Source organism: Monodelphis domestica, chromosome 3, assembly GCF_027887165.1.
Source record: "Monodelphis domestica isolate mMonDom1 chromosome 3, mMonDom1.pri, whole genome shotgun sequence".
Lineage (NCBI taxonomy): Eukaryota > Metazoa > Chordata > Mammalia > Didelphimorphia > Didelphidae > Monodelphis > Monodelphis domestica.
Window position 1 is genome coordinate 2,047,359 of NC_077229.1, and position 16,613 is coordinate 2,063,971.

At 46.8% G+C, this 16,613-nt stretch overlaps 1 protein-coding gene across 2 annotated transcripts; it reads right to left on the reverse strand.

Annotated features, from left to right (window-relative positions):
* Window positions 1–1,439: 1,439 nt before the first annotated feature.
* LOC103094147 (zinc finger protein 345-like) lies at window positions 1,440–16,473 on the reverse strand. Of its 2 annotated transcripts, XM_007490114.3 has the most exons (5): window positions 16,384–16,473; window positions 14,242–14,349; window positions 13,384–13,510; window positions 13,201–13,287; window positions 1,440–8,014 (listed from the first exon to the last, which is right to left on the reverse strand). In XM_007490114.3, the coding sequence occupies exons 2-5, from the start codon at window positions 14,272–14,274 to the stop codon at window positions 6,228–6,230; spliced, it is 2,034 nt and encodes a 677-aa protein (XP_007490176.1). In that variant the 5' UTR covers window positions 14,275–14,349; window positions 16,384–16,473; the 3' UTR covers window positions 1,440–6,227. The 2 variants fall into 2 exon arrangements, with proteins under 2 accessions (XP_007490176.1, XP_007490177.1); XM_007490115.3 differs by lacking the exon at window positions 13,201–13,287.
* Between the last annotated feature and the right edge of the window lie 140 nt (window positions 16,474–16,613).

Consider the following 16,613-nt stretch of genomic DNA (forward strand, 5'->3'; position numbering starts at 1 on the left):
GTCTGAAAGGAAGGAGGAAAAATGAAGGGGATGAGGGATGAAGAGCAGGAGATGGGTTTGTGAATCTTAAAACTGCTCAGACTCTACCTTAGAGGATTTGGTTAAGCTATTTCCTTATTGTAACAATGGAGATACTTGGTCTAACAAGAATCAGGAATATCTTGGGAACTTTACATTACTCCATCCATACTTAGGCATACTTTAGGGGAAGATAGGTATAAAACTCCTGATTGAACAATGAAAGGAACTTAACTCATACCTTATAGTAAAAGCTAGACCTTAAGCTAATTCTATTTTTAGATCTAACACAAAAGGGTGCTAAGAACCTATAAAGGTTAAATTAATCACTAAAAAGGTCAAGCAACTTACAAAGGGCAAGCTTAGTAAGGAGATGTGAAATACTAAGAAGATATAATCTAATCAGAGAAGGTGATAACAAAAGATGTGAACTAAGAATGGGCAGTCCTGGGGAAAACGTCTACTGTGATTGGCAGATGTGAAAATTTAGGGGAGGTGACATAAGAGAAATTTCTCTTTAAAAGGAGCTGGCTCTCTGTACTTAGTGGGAGTTTGGAGTTAGTTTGGAGGATCTGGGTCTCTGAACTCAGTTCAGGAGTTGAGGATTTCAGGGAAGGACTGGAGTTTTGCTTGGGACAATCTTGTGGTGAGTGATAAAGGACTGACTAGTCTCTCTTAAGGCTCAGGCCTAGGCCATTTGGCCTTGGCCCTTCCTACTATAACTCATCTCTCTACTCTCTTTCTTTCCTTAATTACTTCATTTGTATTAATTAAAATCTCTAAAAACCCAGCTGACTTGGGTATTTTCATATTTGGGAATTTTTTCCATGGCAACCACTTATTTTTTATTTAAATCAAGACACTAAAAATTATCTTTACAGTGTTGGCAATTCACAGTTTTGAAACCCACATTTTACAGGTTGCAGGGCACGGGAAAATGAGCTGCTGGAATTGGAGCCTTTTGTGTGAAAGGGGAGGGCAGGAGAGCTTGGGAGACTCGGAGGAGGGGGAGTTTCTGCTTACCTCAAAGGTTCTGGGGTCCCTTCAGGTTGCCAAATGAAGAGGTGAAAGAAAACTATCTGCCTTTGATCTTTCAAAAACTTTATTAAAAGAAAAAACCCACCAGAGTTTCCCTAGGCTGAAATTAACCACCCTGACTAAACTCTGAATCTTCTCCGATTCAGAGTTCCCTCCTTGGCATGGGATTGGTCCATTCAAGACCAATTCCATGCCAGGAAATGGGGGGAGGGACTCCTGGGGCATGCTGAAAGAGGAAGTTTCCCCAGCCACAATATTTTAAAACTCACACCTTCTTAGAATCAATACTAAGTATTGACTCCAAGGTAGAAGAACAATATGGACTATGCAGTTGGGGATAAGAGATTTGGTCAGGGTCACACAGGTAGGAAGACAAATTCTTATGCAAAAGTAAAAGAGGGTGGCAGTGCTGGTTTTATTGTGTGCCCAGAGGTAACAAAAGTTTTTTTTACCATTCTTATATTGCAAAACCAGCACCATTGAAATAACTGCTGCACGTGTAATAGCTTTTGTGACAGTTGAAGAGGTAGAGAAATTCCATGGATACCAATACGAATGGCCAAGGTAAAATCGCTATGCTCTCTTGACTTTAGTATAAAGGTGAGAACATAGAAGGGTGGCTAAAAAGTCAGAAACACAGATTGTAAAACTGAGAAGAGAAGCTAAAGATCCAGAGAGAACCTTCGCACTCACAAATCGTCAATAATCTCCTGAAGAAAAGCCCAACATGTGGGGCCATAATAACAAGCAGCTGACAAAATGAACACAAATTGCTCAGAGTTGATCCTCAGGATGAGTCTGTCTCAAATGGATTTAAGGCACTCCGTCTGTATAAAATGAGCCTCCACGTCCTGAAAGAACTGGAAGAGGTGCTAGTTGAGCCACTATCAGTGACATTTGGGACTACAGGAAGAGATACTCCAATACTGAAGGGCAAATGCGGTTCCAACTTTCTAAAAGGGGGAAAAGAACAAAGTCTACAAACCATAGACCAGTGAACTTGCCTTTGCTTTCTAGGAAAATTCTAGAACAGGTGAAAAAGATGGTTAGTTTCCCCCAAAAGGCAAATGGCGATCACAAGAAGCCAGAAGAGCTTCATGAAGAGCAAGTCATGCCAGGAGTACATCTATGTCCTTTTTGGGGTGCAAGAAGAAATTAAGTTCAGTAACTTTTAGTCGCTTATAAGGATTGCTAAGCTGGAACTGAGAGCTAAATAATACATAATAGGAAGAGCATTAGAAGTCTCTGTAATGATGAAAGTGCCTGTTCACCTCCCTGTTGTTTTCCTACATGCACTAGAGGTTGTAACACGAGGAAACTGGCCCCCTATTCTTACAGTGTCGTGACCAAGTTACCGAGGAAGGGAAAGGAGAAAAGTACGTGTTAGGGGCGTGTGCCCTTCTTACTGGAACCTGTTAGTAAAAAAAAGATCTTTTCATCAACCTGTTTGGTACCCCTTTTCCACATGTTCTGAGCTCCTGACCTAGTGTATAACACCTGTAGAGCAACTGCTCACGCTTATAAATTCATTATAAGCCAAACATCGGACGTGTCAGGCCGGAGACTGGGAGCGGCTGCAGACTTCGGACTTCTCTATTTTGTGCCCACATATAAGCTCAGCTCTTCGGCTCTGGTAGTGGGCCCAGTTATTTTTCTTTCTTTCAGGAGCAGGATGACTAAAGCAAGTAGAGAAGAATGCTGAGCTATAAATTACCTACATTTAAGCAAAGCATTTGAAAATACCTCCTATTAGATGAATTCAGGGCTGAGTGGATGATCAGACTTAAAGGGTAATAATTCATGGGTACAAGTCAACTTGACCAGAGGTTTCCATGGAATTCCCCAGGGATCTTCTTTTCAAATGCTTTGTTGATGTTCTCTTTCTTTCTTTCCTTCACATAGCTATCCGTTTCGACTGACTTCCCACCTCACCTCCCAATAAAAACTGCCCTTGTAACAAATAAGGAGAATTAAACAAAATAAGACGTTGGCAATACCAGATAAGGAGAAAGAATGGCGAGCAGGATGGGATGTTAGTGGGGCTGGAGGAAGGATTCAAGAAGGGCAAAGAAAAGTTTCTTGAAGATGGGAGGTAGGAGGCCCATTATAATGGGGGCTTTAAACTGAAGACAAAAGCTGAGTTATTAAATACTCCTAGGAAAGAGCAGAAAGGAACCAGTTTTTTATGTTCTGGAGGAGATCATGGGTCCAAGCATGAGCCACTGTACTTAATGAAAAACCCGAAAGATTTATTTTGTAAGCCCAGAGAGCCTTAATTCTGGGTCATGGGGCACATATATATATATATATATTTTTGCCTTTGTGCAGTTAAGTTTCATAGAAAAGATTATAGAAAAGACTGAAATAAATTCTACAGGATCCATTATCTACTGGAGTCAGAAATCCCTTTCTGGCAATCAACTTCACATCTCTCTTCTTAAGTCATACGATGGTAACATGGTTTGTTGATGTAATAACACCAATTCTAAATCCATCATTTGTGTTCTGAAGAAATTCAGACTTCATTATTGTCGTTTCTAAAAAGTATTTCTGGTCCAAAGTTAACATTTTTATTAATGATATCAATAAAGGCATAGATCATGTGCTCATTGTCTTTGCAGATGACACAAAGTTGCTAGGGATTGCTATTAGATTAGAGCCAGGATCCAAAGAGATCTTGGTGTGTTGAAATGTTGGGCTGAATCTAACAAATTATAATTCAGTAAGGATAAAGTCTAAAACTTGGGATCCAATCATCACCTTCCCAAGTAGAAAATGGGGATGGGGGAATGGACAATAGTTCTGGGGTTTTGAGTGGATTGTGAACTCAATAGGAAGCAGAAGTATGTTGTGGCAGCCCCCAAAGCTAATGAAATCTTGGGCTGCAATCAGAGGGTCAGTTTCCAGGAATATGGAGGCGAGAATCTTATACTATGCCCTGCTTAGACCTCATCTGCAATATTGTATTCCATTCCGGGGATTGTAAAAAGGAATTCTTTATTCCTTTTTTTAATTTAGCAGGGGACCTGGAGGTCCTCTTACCATAGAGATGTGTAGGTATTAACCAGCCCACAGTGACAGGAAGTAGAAACCACAGATAGGAAGTGAGGTAGGAAAAGGGTATAAAAGGAGACAGAATGAATTAGTTGGTCTGTCAGTTGCTGACAGGGTTGGCAGTTGTGGGGAAGTTGGCTGCTGGGCATGAGTTGGTTGCTGGTGGTGTGGGTTGGTGATTAGTTGGTGGTTGGGATATATATATATACACACACACACACACATATCTGCAGGTATATCTATAGATAGATACTAATTCTGCCTGGTGAACTGAGCTGAAGGGTGATCAGTTGGACTTTCTCAAATGGCAGTTGTAGGTAGAAGTTACAGGTAGTTATGGAATAACTAGTATAGACATTAGGAAATTGTCTTTCTCTACTTCTTTCCTATATTTCTCTCCTTTACTATATTCTTTTACTAACTCCATTTTAATTAAACTAAACTGTTAGTTAAAAGCTGCTAGAAGTTGACTTTTCTTGGGCTTGTAGGGATATTAATTTACAACTCTACTATATTCTCTTTAAAACTTAAATTATTAAAAGCTGCTCTTATCTTGTCAAACCTCTTAATTTAACCCGTACAGGATCATAGTCTAAGAAACAGCACAAATGCATAGTGTCCATAAGAAGGAACCAAGATGGTGAAGGACCTTGCTTACATGAAATCTTGTTGAAAGGAAATAAATGTACTTGGCCTAGAGAGAACAAAATTCAGGACATGCTAGTCATGCTCAAGTATGTAAAGGAGGGATTTACATTTCATTTCAGGAAGTTTCCTAACAATCAGAGCTGTTCTAAAGTGTAGAAGGAACTGCAAACTAACCTAGTAGTATCCAAGAAAATTCCAAATGGGATCAGGAAGACTTGGACAGGACTGAAATGATTCAAAAAGAACAAAATAAAAAAGTGGAATGGATTGTCTTGAGAGATGCTAGATTCTCCTCACTGGGGGTCTTTGAGAAGAGGCTGGAAAACCATTTCCTAGGTGGGGACCCTTTGGGGTATGGGTTGCACTAGGTGGCATCTGAGGTCCCTTCTTTCAAATTCTGTCTTTAATTAAAAAGTCACATCTTTATTTTAATAGAAAAAATAACTTGTTATTGATGTAGAAATCATTCCTGAGTAAGATATCTGTGTACAGTCAGACTGGGGACTTGTTAGAGCAAAGATCAAAATTAATATAACCCCAAAAACTAGAAATGAGGAAAAGATATAATAAAAGAATTATAAAATGATATACTAAACATATGTATGTATATATGAAAGATATAATTAATACTCCAATACAGCCTATTTAAACAACTTCTCGATGATGGAAAGTGGGATATCAAAGCAAGTTAATTCAACAAACACTGTGTCCATTATATGCAAGACACTGACAGAAAATTACACGAGACAAAACAGTCTATTCCCCCAATGGATGGATGACTAATCGAGAAATTAATTCACTACATTATTGGGTAAAGGAGAGGATGTCATGGAGCAATACCTGGAATGGTCAGGCAGAGGATTCATGTAGGAGATAGCACTTCAATTAAGCCTTGAAGAGAATTAGAATTGTAGGAGATAGAAGGGAGGAGAGAGAATATTATAGACCCCACAGAAAGGTGAGAAATCAAGAGATGGAACATTAGGAACAGAAAGTTGGCTAGTTCATTTGGAATATCAGAATGTATAAGGGGAAGCAATAGTTCAGATGAGGGGTGACAGGGACATGGACTAAGGTGGTGGTGATGTGAGTAGACAGGAGGGTCAAATGATAGAGATATCGTGGATAGAAAATTGATAGACTTAGCAAATGGTTTGAAATCAGAGGATTAAGAATCAGTGGGATGATGGGCACAAAAGGACAATCAAGAAAAAGTAGAAATAATTTTTCTCCTGTGACCGTCTAAGGGCAGTTTGCTCCTTTCAGACTAGAACAATTTCTCAGTAAGTTAAGAGTGAATCATTTGTGGCAAATGTGGAGATTGGGGACTTGACCAGAGAGGAAAAGAATTTGGAACAGCTATTATATTAACTTTGTTGAGAATTTGATCTCAAGGGTTTCCTCTAGGTTGTAATTTCTGCTTTCTGAAAAAGAATACAATTTAGCTAAAAACCTCAAATTCAATTCTTTCAAAAGGCTCTACCTTCATAAAGCCTGTCTCCAGTGTGAATTCTGTAATGCTGAGTAAGCTGTTTGCTCAGGCGGAAAGCTTTTCCACATTCATTACATTCATAAGGTTTCTGTCCTGTATGAATTCGCTGATGTTCAGTAAGTCCTGTCCTTAGACGGAAGGCCTTCCCACATTCATTGCATACATAAGGTTTCTCTCCAGTGTGAATTCTCAGATGTCCGGTAAGTGCTGTGCTTTGGCTAAAGGCCTTCCCACATTCATTACATTCATAAGGCTTCTCACCAGTATGAACTGTCTGATGTTGTATAAGGTTTGCTCTTTGGCAAAAGGCCTTCCCACATTCATTACATTCATATGGTTTCTCTCCAGTATGAATTCTCTGATGTCGATTAAGCTGTGTACTCTGGCTGAAGGCCTTCCCACAGTCCATGCATTCATATGGTTTTTCTCCAGTATGATTTCTCTGATGTTCAGTAAGGCCTATGCTCAGACGGAAGGCCTTTCCACACTCATTACATTCAAAAGGTTTCTCTCCAGTGTGAATTCTCTGATGCTCTGTAAGCGCTGTACTCAGGCGGAAGGCTTTCCCACATTCATTACATTCAAAAGGTTTCTTCCCAGTATGAATTGTTTGATGTCGACTAAGTCCTGCACTCCAGCGGAAGGCCTTCCCACATTCACTACATTCATAGGGTTTTTCTCCAGTATGAATTCTCTGATGTTCACTAAGTCCAGTGCTCAGGTGAAAGGCCTTCCCACATTCCTTGCATTCAAAAGGTTTCTCTCCAGTATGAATTATCTGGTGCTGAGTAAGCAGTGTTTTTACTCTAAAGGCCTTCCCACATTCCTTACATTCATAAGGTTTCTCTCCAGTATGAATTCTCTGATGCTGAGTAAGCCTTGTTCTCTGGCAGAAGGCCTTCCCACATTCTTTACATTCATAAGGTTTCTCTCCAGTATGGATCCTCTGATGTTGAGTAAGTCCTGTTCTCTGGCAGAAGGTCTTCCCACATTTGTTACATTCATAAGCCCTCTCTCCAGTATGGATTCTCTGATGTTCAGTAAGTCCCGTTCTCTGATGGAAGGCTTTTCCACATTCCTGACATTCATAAGGTTTCTCTCCAGTATGAATTCGCTGGTGTACAATGAATCGTGTGCTCAGGCTGAAGGCCTTCCCACATTCTTGACATTCATAAGGTTTCTCTCCAGTATGAATTGTTTGATGTTGAATAAGTGCTGAGCTCTGGTGGAAGGCTTTCCCACATTCATTACAGACATGAGTTTTCTCTCCAGTATGAATTCTCTGATGTCGTGTAAGTTTTGATCTCTGTCGGAATGCTTTGCCACATTGCTGACATTCATAAGGTTTCTCTCCAGTATGAATTCTCTGATGCTCACTAAGTTGTGAACTGCGGCGGAAGGCCTTGCCACATTCATTGCACTCATGAGGTTTCTCTCCAGTGTGAATTCTGTGATGTTGTCTAAATTCTGTTCTTTGACTGAAGGTCTTTTCACATTCATGGCACTCATTGGGCTTCTCATTCATATGAATTATCTGATGCTCCATAAGGCCTGATGTATAAGTGAAGGGTTTCCCACAGTCATTATACTTACCTTCTCTATCTGTATCATGCTTACAGATATTCTTTTCCTGAAGAGTTTCTAAATTGGCTTTAAGTTTCCAGACTTTTCCTAACTTGGAGACACATATATCAATACTTGTCAGGCTTTCTTGAGATGATCCTTTAATAGCAAGGCCCAATTTTGGGGCCTTGGTCTCCCAACCTGAAAGAAAATAAAAAGAAAACATAGTTATTACTTCTATCTCCTACTTATAGTCTTGACTTCTGTATCTAAAATCAATAACTATGACTGGTAAACTCTCAAGAATAACTAATACAATCTTATGTTTCTAGAGTTAAGGAAAATCTTTTTTTTCTGTTTATTTTTTGAAAATTTTATTTAATTAGTCAATTTAGAACATTATTCCTTGGTTACAAGAATCATATTCTTTCCCTCCCCTTCCCCCTTCCCATAGGTGATGCGCAATTCCATTGCATTTTAGACATTTCCTTGATCAGAACCTATTTTCCATGTTGTTGATGTTTGAACTAGGGTGATCATTTAGAGTCTACATCCCCAATTATATCCCCTCGACCCATGTAATCAAGCAATTGTTTTTCTTTGGTGTTTATACTACCAGTTTTTCCTCTGAATGTGGATAGTATTTTTTCTTGTAACTTCCTCAAAGTTGTTCAGGATCACTGCATTGCCACTAATGGAGAAGTCCATTACATGCTACTGTACCACAGTGTACCAGTCTCTGTGTATAATGTTCTCCTGGTTCTGCTCCTTTCACTCTGCATCAATAAGGAAAGTCTTTCACAGTCCTTCAAGTACAGATAAATATGGATTGTTTTGATTATTGTAATCATGTACATTTTATGAAGGCAATTAGTTAGAGTATACAGAATTCTATTCTTAAAGTCAGGAAGACCCAAGTTCCCAAACCAGCTCTGTCACCTTGGTGAAGTCATTTAACTTCTAGCAATCTCTAGCAACTCCCTAGATTAAGTCATAGATGAGTTGTGACTTGTGTTGGTGGAAGGAGTTTCCTATACTTATAAAATTATAGATAGTTGGGAGTTTGTTTATTTTTGAAACCCCTATCTTCTGTCGTAGTAAAAACTCTAATCCAGAAGGGCAAGGGATAGGCAAAAGGTCTTAAATGACTTGCCCAGGGTCACATCCTTATGAAGTGTCTGCAGCTGGATTGGAATCCAGGTCCTCCCAATGTAGTCCTGGCACTCTATCCATTGTGCCACTTAGCTGCCCCATATAGCTTGAGTTTGAACAACTTATATCCATCTCTTAATACCTGGGGTAGTATAATCACTTTTAAAGATTCTTATATTCAAACTTGCCACCACCTTGGATGGCCACTTTTTATATTTTTCTAAAAGAGGAAACTGGTGCTTAGATTGATCTAGTAATTTGGTCATAATCTCTTTGCCAATAGAGGTCAAAGTTCATATGTGAAGTAAGGCTTTTTTTTTTTTTTGGTTCCACCTCCAGGGTCCTTTTTGCTCCCCCATGGAACCTTTCTAAAAAAGTCAAATTATATTTATTTTTCAAAGCGCTAAACTAAAGGTTCAGGATTTTTTTGGGGGGGATATGCTAATGGTGGTTCTCCACAATGGAACTAAAAGTTCTGTTTCTCAAAATGCCTAAGATGGATGACCAGCAGAAGTTAGGACTGATAGAGAGATTTCTTCATTGGGTGGGAGTTTGGGCAGGATTGTTACCCAGTTTTTTCAAAAAGTTAAGATTTTAGAATTCTAAAGAGTCTCCATTCTTACTATGGCTAAAGAGAACATGAACATAGGAAATAAGACGGGCTTTTCAACCCTCCTTCTTCTCTGGCCACTCTGGGTGAGAGGAAAAGTTAAAGCGAGAATGGTCAGAGAGAGAAAAACAGACAGAAATAAGAGGCAGAGACATAGGAGACAGAGAAATCCAGGTCCGAAAGTTTGTAACTGGCAGAAATAAGGAAACTAAAAATTAGTCCTTTTAGAGTTGACAGCCCAGAAACCTGGAAGACAGATGGAAGCCCCATAGAGATGGCTGATTTTATTTTTTACTAGAGGAGGAAGATGAACAAAACCGACCGGGAAGGAGCCTCACGTGGCTTGAGCAGAGGTGAAGAGAGAAGAGTGTTGCCTCCCTATCCTGTAACATTCCTGCTGATGATCACAACCTAATCTTTACCCCATTAACACTGTGGGCTCCCAGGACACATGATACCCTCTCTTGTACTAGAGTTACTTGTACCTTTTTCTGAACTGAATCTATTTGTCTTTAAATCATACAAGCATGCCATCTCTGCCTCCATTTAAGACAATAAAATAAAGACGTTGAACAGTACGGGACCAACTCATGTGGAATGCTGCTGGAGACTTCCCTATTGGGGGACATCTACCCACCGATAACAAACTTTGGGTCTTGCCTCTCAACTAGTTTCAAGTATCTCAACAGCCCTATCAACCAACTACCCCGAATCCTCAAGAGTTTATCTCAAACAATGAGAGATTGTATCAAATGCTTTGCTGAACTCCATGCTTAATATTTCCACAGCATTCTCCTGGTCTGCCCGTCTACACAATCCTTAGTCACAAAAAAGATGGAATGAGTTTAGTCATTGAGTTTTCTTCCAAACTGCCTCTTGAGAAGCAAGGTTTGCTTGCTTCTCTTTGGAAAGACCCATCATCAGCCGGATCTGTACCAATTCTTCTGTGAATCTCTACTAAAACATTTTAAGTGGAAAAGGAAGGGGAGATGAAAACTGCCTACATCTGCCTGCTAGGCTGGACAGCAGTGAGCAGCAAAAACGTAGAAACACTCTAAGTTAGAGGAATGTCAAGAAAGGGGCAGGACCTATCCTGCTGTGCCTGAACACAAGCATCCACTGTCCTACACTGGACAAGCCGTATGTGAGCCTTTGCCTGTGGGGGGAGCTCATCACCTTCAAGAGACCCTGCACATCTGACCCACTCTACTTTTAGTTCATTTATTAACTGTCTATGCCCCAGGTGACAGACACAGCAGGCAGCTGGGAGATCCGGCTGATCTGACTGATGAACCAGTTACTGATTTTTGGAAGGTAAAGGGAATAAAGAGGCGGAAGGGACAGAGAAAGGAGCCATGAGTGAAATCTACACAATAAGAAGTTAGAGAGTTTATCTCTGATTCCAGGAAAAATTCCAGTGACTATCATCGAGAGGATGTTGTTTAGTGGGCTGTCATGCCGAACCTTTTCTCGATACAGCTCTCCGCTTTTAAGACAGATTCGTCTCCAAAGTTATTTTCAAAGTTAATAATAAAATTTCTGAACAATATAATAAAGCATTTCGCATACTTTAGGAAACCCCCCCCCCCAAACTGAACAAAACAAAAAAAGGGCATTGAGTAAAAATCTAAGATGATGCCCGTTTCTAAGAATGGCTTAGCTAAGCTTAGGAAAGCCTTGTGGCCAGTAAGCTGGCCAGCTGAAAGAAAAGAACTGGGGAGGCCCTCCTGAGGGTCCCCAGTTTGAAGCCTCAGCCCTCTGGCCTCTGATTTTTCTGCTCACAATAAAGCTGAGTCCTTGCACAGGAGGGTTTTCCAGGCTCCTTTCTTTCAGTTGGTGCCCCAGATGGGATTGTGACCTGGCTTCTAGGGATGCCTAGATCCCTCCCTGAGGGATTGCAGATCTGGACTCCTTTCCCAATTTGATCCTTCCCCTCTAGGTTCTGTCCTGAGAAGATTCTTGTTGTTTTTCCTGTCTTTTGTGGGACCTTTACCATTCTGTTTTTTTTTAAACTCTTACCTTCCATCTTGGGGTCAATACTGTATATTGGCTCCAAGGCAGAAGAGTGGTAAGGGCTAGGCAACGGGGGTCAAGTGACTTGCCCAGGGTCACAGAGCTGGGAAGTGTCTGAGGCCAGATTTGAACCCAGGACCTCCCGCCTCTAGGCCTGGGTCTCTATCCACTGAGCTACCCAGCTGCCCCCTACTGTTCTGTTTCTAGGTCTGTTTGACCGTTGCATTTTGGTGTGCACCCCTAGGCAGTCTGGGTTTCCTTCATTCTGAATTAGAATACTTGGATGAATACTTATATTTTGAAGGTTTCCCCTCGTCTGTGAGATAGCAACCAAAACCTGGGACTGGGCGAAGGAAGGGCCCAGAGTGACTGGCTCTGACAGGGCAGGGTCTCTCTCACTTGTGTGTGGCTGTTTCCGTCCTGCTGTGGCTTCTGAATCACTGAACTGGGCTGCTCTGAGAGAAGCTCCCCCAGTGACGGAGAGTATCTCGTCTTGGGCCAGGATACGCGGCCATATCCGCCTCGAAGACACCTGGATGTACGGCTTTGGGGAAGTCGAAGCAGGAATCTTACAAGAAGCAGAGCTGCCCCGCAAGGTGAGCCAGGGCCTACGAAGTTCTGGGGGTGCGCCCCGAAATCAGGCTGAGACAGGAGGGGGGCGGGGCAGCACTCAGACCGGGAGGAACAAGGCCTTCTGTCTGCCCCCTCCCTCGGCTGTCTTCAGAAGGAGGTGGAGGCCGATGTGAGGGTCAGAGGTCTGGGGGAGGGGGCAGGGGCTAGCAGGGCCTCAGGGAAACCAACAAAGAGGCTGTCTGCGAGGGATCCAGGGCTCCTCGGCTCAGGCAGGCACAGGTTCTGGTCCCACAAGTCACTGCTGCTCCCTGACGAGGGGCCACTCTTTCCCGTTGGAGGAGACTCACTATGGAAGCTGAGAGCTACTCCTGGGCGTCCAGCTGCTGGGCCTTTGTCTCTGACCCCTCTCTGGGTCTCCTTTGTGCCTGGACCCAGAGCCCACTGTCCTTGCTGGAGCTGGCCAAGAGATTCTGGTTGGGCCAAGCCCTGAACCTTGGCTGTGCCTGCCGCTCCCTCAACATCACAAGAGCCCCACAAGCCCCGGAGCTGTGGAAGGTCCCGGCCTGACTGCGGCACTAATGGGTGAATGGATTTGCACTCCTGGCAAGTGGGGGTACTCTCCTCCTGTGGCTGTTGGGCCCTTTCCTTCACCCTGGATTCTTGTTACTCCCAGACGTACCCCTGTGCCCCCCATCCCCTCCTCACTGGCCTTCGGTGCCCCCCAGCCCCTCCTCCTTGGCTGCCTCGTGTCTAGCCCAGGCCTGGCCAGCCCCGGTGGTGTGGCAGAGGAGGGCGGGAAAGGCGATGAGCAATCGATAACCAATACCGCCCTCCAGCCGGGCACGGGCCAAGGTGGAGCAGGAAGCGGGGCGCTGGGGGGAGGGGGACCAGAGGCCGGAGCCCCAGAGGGCTCGGAAATGGGCTCTGCTGGGTCAGGAGGGCGCAGGCCAAGCCCACGGGACCCCTTTAAGAGACAAAGAGGGAGTAGAAGCGGGAGCCACCCTCCCCCTTCGCCACAGGCCCTCCTCAGCCCACTCACCCGCAGGGCCTGCAACCACTTCCGGCTCCGGCACCCAGGGCCCCCGCTCCAGCTGGCAGACCACTTCCGGACAGGAAACAGCGAGGCCTGTCCCGGAGACGCCCGTCAGAACCCCACAGCCCTCCCCCTCGGCAGTCACGTGACTCCCCCAGGCACAGCCCTCTCGCCGCCCGCAGGCCTCACCCAGCCACGCCAGGCTCCGGTAGTTCTCCAGCATCACCTCCTGGTACAGCTCCCTCTGGGCCGGGCCCAGGCACTCCCACTCGTCCGGGGAGAAGTCCACGGCCACGTCCCGGAACGTCACCGAGCCCTGGAAGACCGAAGACAACGGGCTCGCCGGGGCCTCTCCCTCAGGGAGGGGCGCGAGAGCCCCGGGGGGGGGGGGGCGCCCAGTGAGCTCCTGCTGTAGACCCTGCCGCACTCAGTGGGCCCCAGCTGTATACACGGGCTGTCCTGGCTCACTCAGTTCCTGCCCATCGCGGGAAGCAGGAGCCACACGGCCCAAGGCGCCGATTTTGTACCCGCGCCAGCAGGGGATCCTGGGTCAAAGGGAGAGACAAATGGGATGGCGGGACGCGCAGGCTCCTCCCCTTGGGGGCGGGACCACCGAGCCCAGGCCCCGCCCCGCCCAGGTGTCCCTCTTTCTAGCTCCTCCCGCTGCCTGGGTCTCCTTTGAGCCCGGAAGGACTCAAGCCCAGGAAGAGAGCCAGGGCAGTTGGGCACGATGCTATGGCCTCTCTGGGCCCGTGTGGGCGTCGCTTGGGAACTAGAACGGTGCCAGGCCGTTATTCGGGGTTCCTCTGGTCCCGGAGGGGCAGGAGACAACCGGGGGCACAGAAAAGGCTTTGGGGGCTCCCCGTGCCAACACTCACTCTCTGTGGATCCCAAGCAAGTTCCCTGCCCCTCCCCCCTACTGGAGAACACAGCCCTACTGTGAGACCTTGGAATCGTCACCTGCCCTCTCAGGGCCTCAGTTGTGAGCTCCTCTCCGGCCAGCCCCGTCCACACAAAAGGCATTCTGGGACAAGGAGCTCCACTTACCTGGGGGCCCACGGGTAGGAGCCCAGAGGCCATCCCTACTCCGAAGAGAAAACCTCAGGGGAGTCCCCAGCCAAAGTACCGGGTCCTGGGAACCAACCTGGAATGATGCTGAAAGAAAGGGGGGAAAGGTTCAGGGTTCGAGAGCTGGAGATCTTGGCTGGTGGCCACAGGGCAGCCCCCCAGCATCACCTGGGCTCCCCACTACACTGGAAGCTCCTCCAGGGCAGGCAGACACAGGGCTAGTTGACTGACTGACTAGACAAGAATGTTGTGGCTTGTGGGTGAGGAATTCAGAGAATCTCAGGGAGGTCTCTGGAAGGAGGCAGAGCCAGAAAGCAGACACCCCTGAGGCCCCTTAAAGCCTGAAGAGGTGGGGCAGAGGGTGTGAAATCTGGGCCAAGGCCTAGGCTCCCTGGAGGAAGCGGATTCCACTCCAGAGAGGAGCTTTCAGTACAATGAAGAGGAAAACACCAGCCAGGATACGATGGGGCTGGGAACTGGCACAAGCTTTCTGGGAAAAGGATCTGGAATTCTGGGACAAAGGCCCTAGAGGCTGGGGGGGGGCTGGGGTCTTCCAGCAACCCCCCTCCCAACCCATCCTCAAGCTGCCCCCCCCTTCACATTTCCTCCTGGGCTCAGCCATCCACAAGCGCCTATGAAGCTCAGGGCACATGCCAGGGTGGCAAGGACAGCCCCTTACCCTCAACAATTCCCATGTCAAATGTGCCACCAGGAGCTGCGAGATGGCCCGGATCCCGGGAAGGGCACTGAAAGGAGGGGCAGCGGGAGCCTCTTGCAGGCAGGTCTAGCTGGGGCTGGAAGGCCACCAAGGAAGTGGGAGGCAGGGTGAGGTGGGGGGACTGCGAGCGTGAAGGCCCCTCCCCCTTTGTGATTACTTTCATTGGTTCTAGTTCAGGCAAATAATCCCGTCTGCTTTCTAAGAATGACAAACGGGCTAGGCGAGGGCAGTCTGGAGTGCCATCAAAGCCGGTTCACATCCGGGGAGTTTCCAAGAATCCTGACACACCCCTCAGACAGAAGAGGAGGGCCCAGGCCACTCCCCTGCTTGGCGGCTGACTCCTGCGCAGGCCTGGAAAGGTCGGGAAGAGGAGCAGACGCTGGTGCCCACCCAAGTGCTCTTTCTTACACTTGGGGCACTGCTGGGGAACCGCCCAGGTGGAAGCTTTTTGCCTGGGTTGGAGTTTAATTTGGACCGTTTTTACTGTCACGGATGGCATCATCAGCTTCTGGGCATCTCCTGGGGCTCCGGTTCAGGGCTGGACCAGGGCCCGGCTCTACTGGGCCTTTGGCCTCCTCACAGAAGCCTGGGACTCTTGGATTGGTGGGACACATTTTGGCCACAACTGCCAGGGCACAGGCACACCATCGGGCTTGGCATGTGCCTGGCACAAACGGGCTCAGTCCCGCCACTACTGGTCAGACACGGGGCCTCTCTGTGCCACACAAGACACAGCCCGGGCAGGGCGCCGCCGTGGGAGCTCGCAGGAGTCAGCCCGGGGTGGCCCTGGCCGCCGAAACTCCAGCAGGGTCCCGGGCCAGGGGTCTCCGCTTTGGAGGCTCTCCATAGGCGTCTACACTTTCCCTTCCCATAACTAATCCTTTAAAGCCTCCGAGGGAGGCATTCGAATGGGCGGGGGGAAGACAGCTTCCAAAGGGAAGCCAAAGAAGTGGGGGAGGCCCCCACTAGGTGGGGAGACCCGTGCCCCAGGCTTTGGGAGCTGGCCAGTGATGGCCACATCCCTGTACAGGAGGGTGATGGGGAGCCCAGCAGGTGTGAGAGATGAGCAACGCTGCACCCCACTCCCAGGATACTTCGGGGTACCGGAGGCCCAGGGAAGCGTCGGACAGCTTACAAAGTACTTGGGAGAAAAGGACCCCCCCTCCCCCAGGGCTCGGAGAGAGGCGGGACGTCGCAGGCACACCATGGATTGGTTGTCTGGGTCGCGACCCCTGGAAACTGACCAATGGGCGAGGAGGAGGCGGGGCAGCGGCGGAATGCGCATGTGTGGTTACCTCTGGCACAGAGCTCCATCCCACCTCCCAGGAGGCTCCGGAACCAGACGGCCGACGCTCTGGACTCCCGCCGCCCACGCGCCAACCCGGCCCCCAGCTGTCACTCACCCCGGCTCCGGACTCAGGGTCGCAGACCCTGACGGCGGCGGAGAACGGAGCGGAGAAGGAAGAAACGCGACTGCAGAGGATGCGGAGAGAAGGCGGAAGCGGAAGTTCCCTGTATCTTCTTGTTCCATACGGGAGCCTTCAAAGCCCTCTGGGAAACATAGTTCGGAAGCCAAAGCAGCTTCTGCGCATGCCCGCTCCATTTGTTCATCCGCCCACGCGACAGCGCCCCT

Coding starts and splice junctions, on each gene's coding strand:
- LOC103094147 (XM_007490114.3), bottom strand. CDS start 14,274: ATGGCCTCTGGGCTCCTACCCGTGGGCCCCCAG. Junction 13,511..14,241: donor TCCTACCCGTGGGCCCCCAG/GTAAGTGGAGCT, acceptor TCGGTCTTCCAG/GGCTCGGTGACGTTCCGGGA. Junction 8,015..13,200: donor AGTGGTTGCAGGCCCTGCGG/GTGAGTGGGCTG, acceptor ATTTTCTTTCAG/GTTGGGAGACCAAGGCCCCA.